The sequence below is a fragment of the Cydia pomonella genome, chromosome 24 (assembly GCF_033807575.1).
Source record: "Cydia pomonella isolate Wapato2018A chromosome 24, ilCydPomo1, whole genome shotgun sequence".
Taxonomy (NCBI): domain Eukaryota; kingdom Metazoa; phylum Arthropoda; class Insecta; order Lepidoptera; family Tortricidae; genus Cydia; species Cydia pomonella.
This window is the reverse complement of record NC_084726.1, coordinates 10,907,669-10,923,937: the sequence shown is the minus strand read 5'-3', so window position 1 is coordinate 10,923,937 and position 16,269 is coordinate 10,907,669. Positions and strand designations below refer to the sequence as shown.

Genomic DNA, 16,269 nt, shown 5'->3' with positions numbered 1-16,269 from the left:
TATTATATGAAAACTGGTTATGTAGATTACAAATTTTATCAACATACATATATCTAAAAGGTCAATATTGTTTAACATTTTTTTTTTCTTAGCTGGCTTTTTTAGCGTCCAAGGTAAGAAATATTACACAAAAATATTTAGTTTATTTATTCCTTAAGTTGTACGTTGGCTCAGACACAACATATATAACAATGAAATAATATAACTTTGAATTAATTCCTTATTTTATTTTTTTATTTCTAATTATGCGGATATTTTATTTGCTGAGTGTCTGTTCTGTTCTGCTAAAGGATCAGGGGGCCTAGCCAAGATGACAAGCGTTCGTAGAAAACGCAACGAAACACTATCTCTATCACTCTCCCATATTAGTGCGATAGAGTCAGTGTTTCGTTTCTTTGCGAACTTTTGTCATTGGTTAGGCCTCCAGGACATATTTTGGGGGCAAAAGCTGTAAATATCCAGAATCAAACGAACACTCCTAACTAAATGTCGTTTTTTTTTTCATACATAACTTACCCTCAGGAAGCTGTCAAGGAAGGCAAAAAATCATACTTGAATAAGGTAAGAAGCTGTTTTTAATTAAATCATATTTACATTTCATACATTCAGTATAGGTATATATTTTATATGTAGCTATAATGAATATATACAAGGTGCCCGTGAGCAATAGCGAGAGAGTCAAAAATAAAGGTAAAAAAATGAATTCGCGATAGAACTTGTTATTAAAAAAATATGTGTTCAAAACGCGAAAGTTATAAATGTTGATTTTGCTTTTATTTTCATGTAAAAGCCGTCACATGGTGGACACAAACGGTCCAAGAAGCTGTGCATCTTCACTCCCGACAGAGAATACTGTGTCGCGCAGATGAAGGGACTCTGAATGTGAGTTCCGCTTGTCTTTAATACAGTACAACCTCGATAGCACGAATCTCAAAGGATGCGACAAAAAGGTAATGTTAAAGACTTTTCGTCTTACATAAGATGTCGATTTAGATAAAGATAATTTGATAGTTTATTATTCAAGTAGGCATATTAGAATGCGCTTATGGACGTCAAATAAAGCTACACCGGCTCTAACCCTATACCTCTGACCCGAGAAGATTTAACTCCCCCCTCACTTGGAGGAGGGTATCCCAATATGGACCGGCAAGAAACTCGGCGGGACTTAACATGCATGAAATAAAAAAAAATATAATTTAGATTACTCTAGAAATCATGCAATTACATGCAGTAGCTACATCTATTTATAGATTTTTTTTTTCTATTGAGCGAAAGTCAAAAACCCAGAATTAGAATCAATACAGTCCCTCAAGAAAGGCCTAAAGACTGCTAATTAATTTCATGGCAGTCGTATCCCGTGAAAGTAAATGTTGGTTACTTCATCTTAATGCGGTTTAATGACATTTAGATTACATTTTTATGTCAAATATTGCATGCTATAGCTTCCTGTATGAGATTTGGTTTGACTGATTTGGTTACCCGACCAGAAATATATGATCATTGTCAGGAGGGCGCTGTTATTCTCATGTATAGGGTGACAGTTCAGTTTAGTACGAAAAATTTAGTTCCAATGGAATTCTGCAATATGGCGCGTGATCATATATTACTGGTTACGCTTTACATAAGTTAATAAAAACGAAAGGGTTATATTATTTATTACTTTTGTTTCAGATTACAATCGTTTACAATTTGGGCTATTTCTTGGCGTTATGAAATCAAATTAATAAATATTTTTTAGAATACAATCGATTTTTTAATTATTCGTATACATTATTTTATCTTCAATGAAGAACAGTAATTTTTAGCACTGTCCAATTTTAGGGCGACTGAAAATATATAGAGCAATTTCTCAATCGTAGGTATATTTAACTATACCTCATTTATCAAAACAAACTAGTATATCTAAGAAAGCAATTGGTCAGCGATATTTACATGGCGGCCAACGTTCAGTAATAGTACATTACTATAGAGGCCGGGAAACGTAGGGTTGCATGCCAAGTAGACATATACCGGATAGAGATACGCGGCCGGCAACCCAGTTTCTCGCCGAGATTTGTATAGTGCTTTTCTCAAACTTTCAATCAAAACAAAAAATGTAGTCAATTTGTTTTGTGGCGAACTACTCGGCTCGCCACTCTACCAGCGGTGCCCTACGCGCGTAAGTCCGCGCGCCTGCGCGATGCGCCGCCGCAGTTGCTTAGCAACGAATATGCACAACAAATCACCGTACCGTACCTATATTTGTTGATATTTGAATGCCAAGACGTTGTGTCACAATTTGACGTTAAAAAACAAAAGAAGGTTGCTTTACAGTCCTAGGTGTGTAAAGCAGTATGAAATTCCTTTACATATCATCTTTACTCATCGCACCTGATATTAGTATTTCCGGACCTAATTTGACGTAAGTCATGTCATCATTTCATAGCAAGTTTGAGAAAACATCTTTCTCTTCTAAGTTGCGGACGCTTTATATTCTCTCCTCAATTGGCTTAAAAACGTCACTTACTGCTCACTGCTAGCCTTTCTCCGCAGACTGGTTGCCCTTGGCATAGGCCTCTCCCACAATCCTCCATACGTTTCTGTCCAGAGCCTGTCTTCTCCACAATGCTCCAGCTATGTGCCTGAACTCGCATTCCCATCTCATTTTTTATCCACCATCATTCCTTTTCCTATCTCTTGGGTACCAAGTTGTGAAGTCTTTTGACCTTATTTCTCTTTTGTCTGAAAGGGCACGACCTCTTAACCATACAAACCTAGTACTTGTTTAATAATATTTTTAACATAAAGATAATTTTTCAATAGTTTGTATAGGGTAAAAGTGTGTCTCAAACTGGCCACATTTTTTATTTTAGTTTTAATGTGACAACACTAAAAACATTTGTCTTTATCATAACAATAAGAAATTGACCATGTAACATTTTTAATGAAACGAAATATACGTTTCTATTTCTATCTAGCTGTGTTTTACTATACAGTACTCATTTTCCTCTCAGTATATTAGCATTAAAGAAAGTATGTTTACACGATTTGATGTAAATTTACTATAGCTGTGCCCCTTTTCTAGTTTTTGTTTTAACCTCTAGTCCCGATATCCTAGTAAAAGGACAGATTTGAATCAAACTCAAATAGAATAATAGTATTTTATACAATCCTGATATACTTTTCAGTCGAGTAGCGTCTTTAGGCAACGAAGCTTGCAGAGTTGCCTAAGTAAGGTACGAGATTGAAAAGCTTGATAATATCAGTTTTCTATACAATACTTTTTCTAGGAGTTATCTAAAATAATACTTTTTTGCGCCCGCGCAAATTTAGTCTATTCTATGGGAGCGCGGCGGCAGATGAATGGTGTCGAATAAATGACTAGCATAAACCGTGGGGACTCACCTGTGACGTGGTCTGCAACTTCCTCAGGGGCCCCTGGTTTTGGTTCCTTCGATGGTGAAATGTCGTAATCTCACAGGCTGGCGTCGGGAGACGATTTCTATTTATGCTGTACACTGTGTCAATTTGATTTTGGGTTTTTCGACTCAAGCTTCGACGGAGCGAGCAGATATCGCGCGTTTCGATTTGGAGATCGTTGGCAAGAGAGAATGGCAACACTCGAGCTTCGGTGTTGCGCGCTTTGAGAAAAGCGTTCCGTTTCAGGCTTATCCCGTTTGGAATATGCTAGTCCATGAAGTATTAATTGATTTAAAAATAATAAACGAAAATACGTAGTATTTGTGTGTACATATACAAAAGTACCGAACATGCCGCCGACCATAAAATAATACTTATTTTATTTAAGAACTACTATGCTAACTTAGGACTAAAACATGTGATGCTATACCTAAGTGATGCCTATTCAACAGGCAGGGGGCAGACCTTAACTACAGGTCGCTTGGTAAGAGTATTACCGATGCGTACAGTTACAACTCTGGTAATACCGTCGGCGCCGGGATGCAGTTGATGCACGCGCGCGAGACGCCATTGCAGTGGTGGCAGTGTGTTGTCTATCAACACTACTACAGAACCCTCCCGAAGGGGTGTGTTAGTATTATCGTGGAACCATTTACCTCTTGGTTGTAGCTGGTGTAAATATTCTACGCTCCAGCGTTTCCAAAAATGTTGAACAGCTTGTTGAATAACCTGCCATCTAGCGAGGCGGTTTGGGTTGTCGTTAGACAAGTCAAATTCAGGTAAAGACGTTAATGGTTCCCCGATGAGGAAATGTCCAGGAGTCAGGGGTAATGGATCAGTAGGATCATTACTAAGTAGACACAGAGGTCTTGAATTACATACCGCTTCAATTTGACAAATCAAAGTGTTAAATTCGTCCTGAGTTAGTTTTAGTGTACCTATGACACGATGTAAGTGTCGTTTCAGACTACCTACGGCTCGTTCGACGAGACCGGCAAAATGCGAAGCATATGGAGGATTAAACTGCCAGGTGATTTGCATGTTTGTCAGCTGGTTGTTTATAGCAGTCTGATTTGACTCGTTTCGCAGAAACGTGTAAAGTTCGGAAAGATACCTGTCACAACCTACGAAATTCCGTCCGCAGTCAGAACGGATTGTTTTGCAATACCCGCGTCGGGATATGAACCTACGCAATGCGTTTAGAAAAGACTCGGTTGAAAGATCGGGAACTAATTCCAAATGGATTGCTTTCGTTGATTGGCAAACGAACACGCATACGTATGATTTATAAACTTTCGCGTTACGAAGTTTACTTGATTTAAGGAAGAAGTGTCCTGCAAAGTCAACGGAAGTATTTAAGAAGGGACGAAGTGATCGAACCCTAGTAGTAGGTAACTGAGCCATGGATGGCTGTGGTGCAACAGGTCGTGCACGAACACAAGATACGCAGCGTCGTGTACGCATACGTACAGCATCGCGAGCACACAGGATCCAGTAGGTCTGTGCGAGGGCAAACTGCAAAGTTTGAGGTCCCACATGTAAATGTGTTTTATGATAGTAATCAATGAGAAGATTCGTGAAGTGATGTTTCTTGGGTAACAAAATCTGATGCTTGGCATCATACGGAACATTGGCCCGATTTATCCTGCCGCCGACCCTGAGAAGTCCGGCATCGTCCAAGAAAGGTTTCAGTTTCTGAAGACGTTTTGTACATCTATCATCGTCCTTGAGACGCGAGATGTCTTCGGAGAAATAGTCACTTTGAACAAGTGATATAATTCGACTGAGAACTTGTTTTGTCTCAGGAACCGTGATATATTTAGTCGTCGGACTGTTCGCCTTACGACATTTATTTATAAATCGTAACATATACGAAATGACGCGTAGCATCCTTGGAAGCGATGAAAATCTTTCAATGAACTCTAAATTATTAGGTTCTTTGGTTTGTGTGACAAGAACATGCTTACGACGTTCTTCGTCGGTGTGACATACGACGTTAGTCTTAGGCCACTCAGACTCATTTTTACTGAGCCAAGCTGGTCCCGTGAACCATAGTTGATGGTTCAACTGAGATGGGAGGACACCACGAGACGCAGGGTCTGCGGGGTTGTCTGCGGATTGAACGTGGTGCCACTGTGAGGCAGGCACGTTGCTTGTTGTCTCCGCTATGCGGTTAGACACGTATGTCCGCCACTTGTCTGGAGATGAACGTAACCAGGCAAGAGTTATAGTGGAATCGGACCAAGCGTAGACTTGGTCGAAAGACAATCTACTGCTGTAAGCAGTGAGGACCTTTTTTATCAATTTTGACAGTAGATGAGCAGCGCATAGTTCCAATCTCGGGATAGTAAGCCGTTTCAAAGGCGCAATTTTTGTTTTGCCCATGAGAAGGTGGGTGCTGATAGCACCATTCGAGTCAACGACACGAATATAGACGCAGGCGGCGTACGCCTTTTCAGAGGCGTCTGAAAAGCCATGAAGTGACACTTGATGTGTACTCGGAAGCACGTGACGAGGTAACGCGATGTCTTGCAATAACGGCAATTCGTCGATGAACCGAAACCACAAGTCACAGATACCCTGTGGAGAGGCAGAATCCCAACCTGAGCCTGATACCCATAAAAGTTGGATTAAATGCTTTACAAATACCGTCACTGGACTTAGGAATCCGAGGGGATCGTAAATTTTAGCGATTTCTGCTAGCATTATACGTTTCGTACATTTGCGCGAGTTAGCCACTCCATCCGTTTGGTAGGTGAAAATATCAGATTTAGGGTTCCACTTGAGCCCTAAGACCTTGACAGAAGTGTCAGTGTCAAGTGCTGACAGAATAAGAGCGTCATCATGATTGGATGCATCATCATTTAAATGCGATAAGAACTCAGCACTATTACTGGTCCATTTGCGGAGTTCGAACGTTCCTGCTTTACAAATGGAAAGTAGCTGATGCTGAAGAGTGAGAGCATCTTCAACCGTATCAGCTCCAGTAACGACATCATCAACGAATACTTCGTTAAGAAGTACTTGCGAGGCAAGTGGAAAGTTAGCAGCTTCATCAATTGCTAATTGACGAAGTGTGCGCAAGGCTAGAAAAGGCGCGGAAGCGACGCCGAATGTGACAGAGCACATACGATATTCCTTGACGGGATCATGGGGAGAGAATCTCCAAAGAATCCGATGAAAGTCACGGTGTTCCTTACAAAGACCAATGTAGCGATACATCATTTTGAGATCAGCCGTAAAGACGATTTTATGAAGTCTATACTTCAGTAAAATTTCAGAAATGTCCTGATGCAATTTCTGACCAGTGAGAAGATTATCGTTAAGAGAACGACCTGATGTAGTTTTACATGAAGCGTCGTACACAATGCGATACTTCGTAGTGGATGCGGAACCCTTCACCACAATGTGGTGGGGTAGGTAGTAGGGGGGAGTGCCAGGACTCGCTGAGTCAATGACTGGCTCCATATGTCCCAAGTCTAAATATTCTTGGATACATTTATTATAGTTCTCACTTAAGGCAGGGTCGCGAGACAGGCGTGCCTCTAGTTTAGTTAAGCGTGAGAGAGCTATAGCACGAGAATCGCCCAATGGCGGAACATTCTCCTTGAAGGGTAGGGAAACTGTATATTTCCCATTTGCATCTCGTCTGTGAGTATCAACGAAGATAGACTCACAGCGCAGTTCTTCTTTTGTAAGATGTGGATGTTCTGGTATGGATTCCAATTCCCAGAACTTTTGAAGTTTCATGTCAAGTTGGCAAGTACTCAAGTTGACACTAAGTCGTTTCATACTGTCATATGAAATTCTACCACCTAACATATAACCAAAAATGCTGTTGATGGCCACGGGTGTGCCCGGTGAACCCTTGATATTGTCCAGTAGTAGTATGCTATCCAGATAGTCAGATCCCAGTAGCAGTTCAACGGGCCGCGTCGAGCGCAGTTCTGGGTCCGCTAAATCAAGATTTTGTAGGTGTGGGAACTTCTGAATATCCCCAATTGATTTTGGAATATTAGCAGTGTAGCTTGTAAGATTAGCTAGGATAAGAGCCTCGATGTGAAACTTCGGCTCGGGTTTGTTGTGAGGCGTGACCTCGCACAACACGTAACCACGTGGTTGGACTTCGCCACCAATGCCGGTGAGAGTGGTACTCGTCTGCGCGGAGTACCGCGGCAGGCCGAGACGTTGGACGCACGACTCAGAAATGAGCGTGGTCTGCGCTCCTTGGTCCACAAGGGCGCGAACGGACCGCGGCGTGTAAGGCCCCTGGTTCAGGGGTCGTAAATTTACAAGCGCAGTCGTGAGTAAGACCGTACAGTTCTTACTGGAAGGGTGCTCCGTAGCTCCATGTAATGGAGTGGGCGTGTAGGTTTCCGCTACTGAGCGCAACTCAGGGGAAGACGAAGACTCCGTAGTCAGTAAGACGTTTGGAGAGGGCGCATCTTCATGTAATGAAGAGTGATGCCTTTGAGTGCAGACGCGGCAAGTATGGCGCGACTTGCAGTCTTTAGCATCATGACCAATAAATAAACAATTCGTACAAAGTTTATTTTGTTCCACGAAATGTTTTCGTTCCTTTAAAGTGAGCGTATTAAACTTCTCACATTTATATAAAGGATGTGAATTGTCCTTACAATACGCGCATTTAATTTTAGTTAAATAATCCACCGCAGTTGTAGCATGTACACTCATAGTACGCGAGTTACGCGCAAACGAAGAGTTATTATTGCGCGGTGCATTATATTGCACGTCGGAGTGCGCGCGAGTAAGAGACATCGCACGCTTTCCCGCCAAAGCATGGCGCGATGACGTCACCGCAGCTGACCGGGCCGAGCCGGCCGCTCCGCCAGCAGCAGCGAGCGCGGGCGCCGCGCGCTGCGCAGGCCCCGCGGATGCACTTGAAGTACGCGCGGACGCGGTCATCACTTCGGATGCCGCTAGTTCCTTATCGAGGAAATCGAGTAGTTCGGTAACGTCAGGAATTTCACATGAAGTTTTTAATGATAATTCAAAACGTCTACGAATATGAGGTGTGATTTTGCGTAGCAAAATATTTAAAAGTACGAAACTCCAGTCGTCAACTGGTAAACCTAATGATTTCAAAGCAGTAATATTCTCGTGATAACAATTCATCAAGTTACGTAAACTTGATTCAACATTTTTCTCGTTAACTGACTCACAGTCAAAAATGTTGTCAAAGTGTTTTGTGGAAATAATTCGTTTGTTTTCATAACGCGAAATTAATACCTGTAAGGCATTTTCGTAATTAGAATCCGTAACAGGAATCGATTTGATAAGATTATACGGTTCATCTTTTAAAAACAATAACAAATACCGGAAGCGTTCGACATTTGTTAAAGTGACGTTGTCATGTACAAGTGATTTAAATAAATCATAGAAAGCATTCCATTCAGTTAGAACACCTGTGAATGTTTGAAGCGATAAGCGCGGTAAACGAATATGCGATTGATTTGATTGCTGAGCGCAGCAACTCGCATGTGACACCCCATTAAATCCGCCGCAGACGGACGTAATGCTTTGTTTACGCTCCTCCTTAAGCGTATCTAAGGCAACTTGGACCTTAAAGTACAAAGAATCGAATTTATTTCTCACACATAAATTATCATCGCGGTTGAATGACTCATTCTTAGCCGATAATTTTTCAATTTTCGCTTGAACTTGGAAAAAATGATTTTTTAATTGAGGCTAACTCTTTAACTCGAACTCGAAATTCGGCTGCATTATTCGAACAGTCTACAATTTTTTGAATATTATTAATAGCTAAATCACGTTCGAATGTCAATTGTTCCATCTCCATAGTGGTCATTTTGTAAGAAATTGAGTTATTATACTGTGGAAAATAATAACGTTATCACGAGATAAGAGATGATTAAACTTGTTAATCTGTATAGTAGGTATATATGTTATGTTAAGCTATAAGATTTATAAAATGTTTGTTTGTAAAAATAGTTATATAATTTGTCGCAAATTAAAAGTAAGTTGTAATTTAAGAGTCCTTATTCCTACAGACGAGCGTATTTTGTAAAATGCTTCCTTTTTCATTCAAGATTACGACGTAACTATTAGTATTTATTCAAAAACTGGTAACGTACTTAAATAATCGTTTCCTAAACTAGCGGCTCCAACAGTTCAAATTTTCATTTTCTCTTTTAAACCTCTTTTCTAATGAGTTTTTTTGGGAGTCTTTTCCAAATTTTGCAGTGAGATGTGGCGTTTCGGTTCTCAATTTTGCTGTAAACAAGACTCATTTGGTACATGAATGACTACAATTTGATTCAACATATCTCGTACGAGGGGCTGGAATGATTAACAATGGAAGATTCATTTGAAAAAACTGATAAAATACCTTCCGAGTTTTCTTCATTTTTTTGGCGAAAACAGGGTATTATTATATTTTTTTTCCGCAAATTGTACGCATATTTTGCTTTAAAAATAATATTATAGCAAACTGTAACTTTCTGTTAACCTATAAAAAAAAAATCATAACTATGGGACCTACATTGCCGTAAATTTATATTTTTTTAACACGTATAAATCACGCAGCAGCGACGCCCCGCTCTCAGTCCGCGCGGAGCGCGCTTAGAGGACGGACCTGTGCTCGATTGTCAGGCATTCGTTGCGATCGTAATCAGCTACGGAGTTCCGAGAAGTGCTATATACTGCGATTAGAAAATCTTAATAAAAGTTCATTTTTTACACTATGCTTAACAGACTCTCGCTTATTGATGGATTTTCAGTGGTCCTTTTTTTTTATACTACGTCGGTGGCAAACAAGCTTACGGCCCGCCTGATGGTAAGCAGTATCCGTAGCCTATGTACGCCTGCAACTCCAGAGGAGTTACATGCGCGTTGCCGACTCTAACCCCCTCCCGCCCCTCGTTGAGCTCTGGCAACCTTACTCACCGGCAGGAACACAACACTATGAGTAGGGTCTAGTGTTATTTGGCTGCGATTTTCTGAAAAACGCATTTTTACTTGAAATTACGTTAGGGTTTGCATTTGCATTATTATTTTTGACCCGGATGAAGTCCAAGTTCTCATGATGGAGTCAGGAGTTGGTCACCAGAACTCCTAATCTACTCATTATAATCCCATCGTGTTTTGGCTCAAAAGATTTGCCCTGACGAACACCATCGATCTAGATGAGGTCCAGGGTCTCATGATGGAGTCAGGAGTTGGTCACCAGGACTCTTAATCTACTTATCATAACGCCATCGTGTTTGGGCTCAATAGATTTGCCCTGACGAGCACCATCAATCTAGATAAAGTCCAGGGTCTCATGATGGAGTCAGGAGTTGGTCACTAGAACTCCTAATCTACTCATTATAATTCCATCGTGTTTGGGCTCAAAATATTTGCCCTGACGAGCACCATAGATCTAGATGAGGCCCAGGGTCTCATGATGGAGTCAGGAGTTGGTCACCAGAACTCCTAATCTACTCATCATAACCTCATCGTGTTTGGGCTCAATAGAGTTGCCCTGACGAGCACCATCAATCTAGATGAGGTCCAGGGTCTCATGATTGAGTCAGGAGTTGGTCATTAGAACTCCTAATCTACTCATCATAACTCCATCGTGTTTGGGCTCAATAGATTTGCCCTGACGAACACCATCGATCTAGATGAGGTCCAGGGTCTTATGATTGAGTCAGGAGTTGGTCATTAGAACTCCTAATCTACTCATCATAACTCCATCGTGTTTGGGCTCAATAGATTTGCCCTGACGAACACCATCGATCTAGATGAGGTCCAGGGTCTTATGATGGAGTCAGGAGTTGGTCACCAGAACTCCTAATCTACTCATCATAACTCCATCGTGTTTGGGCTCAATAGATTTGCCCTGACGAACACCATCGACCTAGATGAGGTCCAGGGTCTCATGATGGAGTCAGGAGTTGGTCACCAGAACTCCTAATCTACTCATCATAACCTCATCGTGTTTGGGCTCAATAGAGTTGCCCTGACGAGCACCATCAATCTAGATGAGGTCCAGGGTCTCATGATTGAGTCAGGAGTTGGTCATTAGAACTCCTAATCTACTCATCATAACTCCATCGTGTTTGGGCTCAATAGATTTGCCCTGACGAACACCATCGATCTAGATGAGGTCCAGGGTCTTATGATTGAGTCAGGAGTTGGTCATTAGAACTCCTAATCTACTCATCATAACTCCATCGTGTTTGGGCTCAATAGATTTGCCCTGACGAATACCATCGATCTAGATGAGGTCCAGGGTCTTATGATGGAGTCAGGAGTTGGTCACCAGAACTCCTAATCTACTCATCATAACTCCATCGTGTTTGGGCTCAATAGAGTTGCCCTGACGAGCACCATCAATCTAGATCAGGTCCAGGGTCTCATGATGGACTCAGGAGTTGGTCACCAGAACTCCTAGTCTATTCATCATAACTCCATCGTGTTTGGGCTCAAAAGATTTGCCCTGACGAGTACCATCGATCTAGATTAAGTCGAGGGTCTCATGATGGACTCAGGAGTTGGTCACCAGAACTCCTAATCTATTCATCATAATGGTAATTTGATGGTGCTTGTCCTGACTCCATCATGAGCCCCTGGACTTCATCTAGATCCATGGTACTCGTCAGGGCAAATCTTTTGAGCCCAAACACGATGGAATTATAATGAGTAGATTAGGAGTTCTAGTGACCAACTCCTGACTCCATCATGAGACCCTGAACATCATCTAGATCGATGGTGCTCGTGAGGGCAAATCTATTGAGCCCAAACACGATGGAGTTATGATGAGTAGATTAGGAATTATGGTGACCAACTCCTGACTCCATCATGAGACCCTGGACTTCATCTAGATCGATGGTACTCGTCAGGGCAAATCTTTTGAGCCCAAACACGATGGAATTATAATGAGTAGATTAGGAGTTCTGGTGACCAACTCCTGACTCCGTCATAAGAACCTGGATGGACTTCATTCGGGTCATAAATAATAATACAAACCCTAACGTGATTTCAAATAACACTGAAACTCTATAGCACTAATGTGCGCAAACGATTGGCATCTTGACTAGGCAGCATGGGTGCGTAGCCACCATGCCAATCCATACGACAACGAAACACTATCTGTCTCTCTCTCGTACTAATATGCACAAACGATTGGCATCTTGGCTGGGCAGCATGGGTGCGTAGCCAACATGGCAAACGTTTACGATACGACAAGGAAACACTATCTGTCTCTCTATCGCACTAATATACGCAATCGATTGGCTTCTTGGCTAGGTATCATGGGTGCGTAGCCAACATGCCAATCGTTTACGATACGACAACGAAACACTACTGTCTCTCTATCGCACTAATATACGCAAACGATTGGTATTTTGGCTAGGCACCAAGCAAGTGTGTGGCCAACATGCCAATCGTTTACGATACGACAACGAAACACTATCTGTCTCTCTATTGCACTAATATACTTTATTTATACCTGCAGTCATTTACTAACTTCTTCATTTTCCATTGGTGTGAAAGAGACAGAATAAAGAGCAAGGGTTATAGTACACTCTGTAGTCTGTACACTTAGTAGTAGTGTACATAAAAAAAACTACTGTGCATATAAAATAAAATAAAAAGTGCCCATATGATATCATAACACTAAAATTAATGTTGCTTGAAATTATATTGAAAACTATCAAGATTATTCTAGTCTGCATTGAAACGCGCGTCGCGTTGCCGGCGCTCGCGTACCGAGCGCCAACGCCATCTATCGAGCGTTATTTCGTGAAATCGGAGAACGCTCCAAGGATTAAGGGCTCTTAACATGCAATGTTAAATACAAAGATAATATTTCCCGTCGGTAGAACCCGAGCTAAAGAAATTTGAACTCTGTGCCGTACGCAATACGAGCGACAGTTTACTCGATACTGTTATCGCGACAGTAAACGATATTGTGGTTTTCGGTACGTTATACCAGAACCTTAAAAAATACACTTAAGTACGTAAATACTAAATGTAATGTAATGTACGTTGTACAAAATAAATAAATAATTTGCGACAAAATATATTTAGACCTAGGTATTAATTAGTACTAGGCAAATGACTCCACGCGCGCCGCTGTAATATCTACCGCCCGGTTCTCGGAAATTATAGACGAATGTAATTTCGCAAAAAGTGCTCAAAACCATATAAAACTATATATAATTAGAATGATCTCGTTGAGATCTAACTGTACGTATCAGTATTTTTGAGAAATATTGCACGACGTTGTCGGAAACTCGATATTTTTAATTGTAAGCGGAGGTAGGTTCTCGCTAACTTACGAACAAAGGGAAAGGAATTTACTTGAAATTACTTTTGTACAGCACAAATAATACGCATAAACCGATACCAGATAGTAATATCCGGTTCGAACACAATTATGTCGAATAAATGACTAGCATAAACCGTGGGGACTCACCTGTGACGTGGTCTGCAACTTCCTCAGGGGCCCCTGGTTTTGGTTCCTTCGATGGTGAAATGTCGTAATCTCACAGGCTGGCGTCGGGAGACGATTTCTATTTATGCTGTACACTGTGTCAATTTGATTTTGGGTTTTTCGACTCAAGCTTCGACGGAGCGAGCAGATATCGCGCGTTTCGATTTGGAGATCGTTGGCAAGAGAGAATGGCAACACTCGAGCTTCGGTGTTGCGCGCTTTGAGAAAAGCGTTCCGTTTCAGGCTTATCCCGTTTGGAATATGCTAGTCCATGAAGTATTAATTGATTTAAAAATAATAAACGAAAATACGTAGTATTTGTGTATACATATACAAAAGTACCGAACAAATGGTCATATTTTTATAGTTGACTACAGCGTATCGAAATGAATCTTATAATTGAGTTGGGAGCCCATACTTGAAAAGTACGCAATTATAGTTTGGTATACGATTTCTTAATTCAACCATTACAGTCAATGAGTAGAAAAAAGGGTTCAAAACTAAAGTTGCGACTCTAGGACTTTAGGACTAGGAGTAGGGCTCGGAACCGTTTCTTTAAGAACCCCAAAATAGCCCAATATTTAAATTATTTTTTGTTTTTTACGTTGGACTAAATAATGTATTTAGGTAACAACTTCGTACTATTAGATTGTCCCAATAAAAATGAAATAATAAACCAAAAAAACGAAAAAGAACGTAATAATACCGGTATTTTCTGTATGAAGAAAAAACCGGTGCCGCGCCTTGCTTAGGAGATTGTCTATGGCAACAGTTGGATTAGGTTTAATAAAATAATCAAAAACTACAAGAGATAAATAAAATGGCAGACATATTTGGAGTCGGTCCACGCTAACTCTGCAGCAAACAAGTTTACGGCCCGCCTGATGGTAAGCAGTCACCGTAGCCTATGGACGCCTGCAACTCCAGAGGCATTACGTGCACGTTGCCGACCCTTTAATAACCTGTACACTCCTTTTTTGAAGAATCACATACTGTAGACCCTCGGGAAAACCTCGGCAAGGAGCTCATTCCACAGCCGGCAGCTTTATCATAAACGTCAAATCTCTATAAAATGGAGTTTACCGGTCGAAGTATTTCACAGATGGCGCCAGCATAGTTTGCCCTGTCAATCCCTAGAATTGTGTCAAAAATGTATAACCCTTTAAGACAAATCTCATAGAACGGGGGCAAGCTATGCCAACCTTTGACAGCTGTCAACCCCATTATGACGTTTAAAATAACACGTGTACGATCTGTACTATCAGCCTATCAATCTCGCTGCAGAGTTAGCTTGGGTCGACTTTAATCTTTGTATGAAAAAAAAATGTATTTATTTAGCAAGATTATATTTTATATAAGGCACTTGAAAACAATTAATAAAAAATATTTATTTGTACAGACGAACATCTTCTCAAATTTAAGTTGCTTAATCAATTAAAATAGTTCACACTGTTCGAAATCAGTTAATATGTTGCATAAGACCTAGGATTGGTTTTAAATTCAAACATGTAACTTGAATAGGCGTGATCAATTAATTCATACCACGGACGTAATTCTTAATTAAACATTGACGTTTTGACTCCTTAACTCGAATTAGTATGGCGGTATGGCCCTATCCGGCAGAAAGCACGAAACTTGGCATGCATATAGCTTTTAGGTTTATAAGATAAATAGAAGTAGAAACACGCCGAGAAGTTATTTTCTCCTTCCTTCCTCATCCCACTGATTCAGCCCGGTAGCCTCGAGATCGTACGTGACTACTCCTTAAAAAGAGGGTCCCCAGATCCAAGGTCCAAGGTGCCGAGCAAGGCTCGGAAACTGGTTGAATTTCCAAACCGTTATCATTACTTGGCGCAAAACCTTCTAATTTCGGTTTTGCTGGAAACTGTTATTTTAAACCGGTTTTTATGACAAAAATTAATTTCTAATCAACCGGTTTAAAGCAATAAAAACCGGTTTCTTCCTATGTCGGTGTCTATGTTTACGTGGCACACCACCAGGTCGGCCGGCCGTTTCGGCGCTCGTTGAATAAACCTGATTTTTTAGGTTACGTTCGCGTTCTTGTAAAAGTTCGGAGGAAAACCGATATAAACCGGTATTTACCGGTATTTTACAGACCGGTGCTTGGTTCGTGCTTTCTGCCGGATGGGACCATAGTTGAGGCTAAGAAAGCGCACCTACAAGTCTTATTTTCTTGTAAAACTGAGTGAATCTCAGTCATCTTATTCATCTACGTCCGTGTCTTATTCTCATAGCGAGATCTTTTTTCTCATTGGTTCAAAAGGATCCGAAGTCGACAGTTGACACGTCGGACTTGTATAAAATGACCAGGGATGTCACGAATATCGCATTCTTCATATTCGCGAATGCGAATGCGAATACAAATGTAATAATATGTAGTTGTTTAT

The 16,269-nt window shown here is 40.9% G+C and overlaps 1 protein-coding gene and 1 long non-coding RNA gene across 2 annotated transcripts; one reads left to right on the top strand and one right to left on the bottom strand.

The window, feature by feature from the left end:
* Positions 1 to 72: 72 nt before the first annotated feature.
* LOC133530925 (uncharacterized) lies at positions 73 to 1,760 on the top strand. The gene is made up of 4 exons (XR_009801400.1): positions 73 to 113; positions 523 to 561; positions 791 to 882; positions 1,672 to 1,760. It is a non-coding gene; the product is annotated as an uncharacterized LOC133530925 (long non-coding RNA).
* A 3,702-nt stretch (positions 1,761 to 5,462) lies between these two features.
* On the bottom strand, positions 5,463 to 8,325 carry LOC133530881 (uncharacterized). The gene is made up of 2 exons (XM_061868937.1): positions 6,049 to 8,325; positions 5,463 to 5,510 (listed from the first exon to the last, which is right to left on the bottom strand). Exons 1-2 carry the CDS (start codon positions 8,323 to 8,325, stop codon positions 5,463 to 5,465), a joined length of 2,325 nt encoding a protein of 774 aa, XP_061724921.1.
* Positions 8,326 to 16,269: the final 7,944 nt, after the last annotated feature.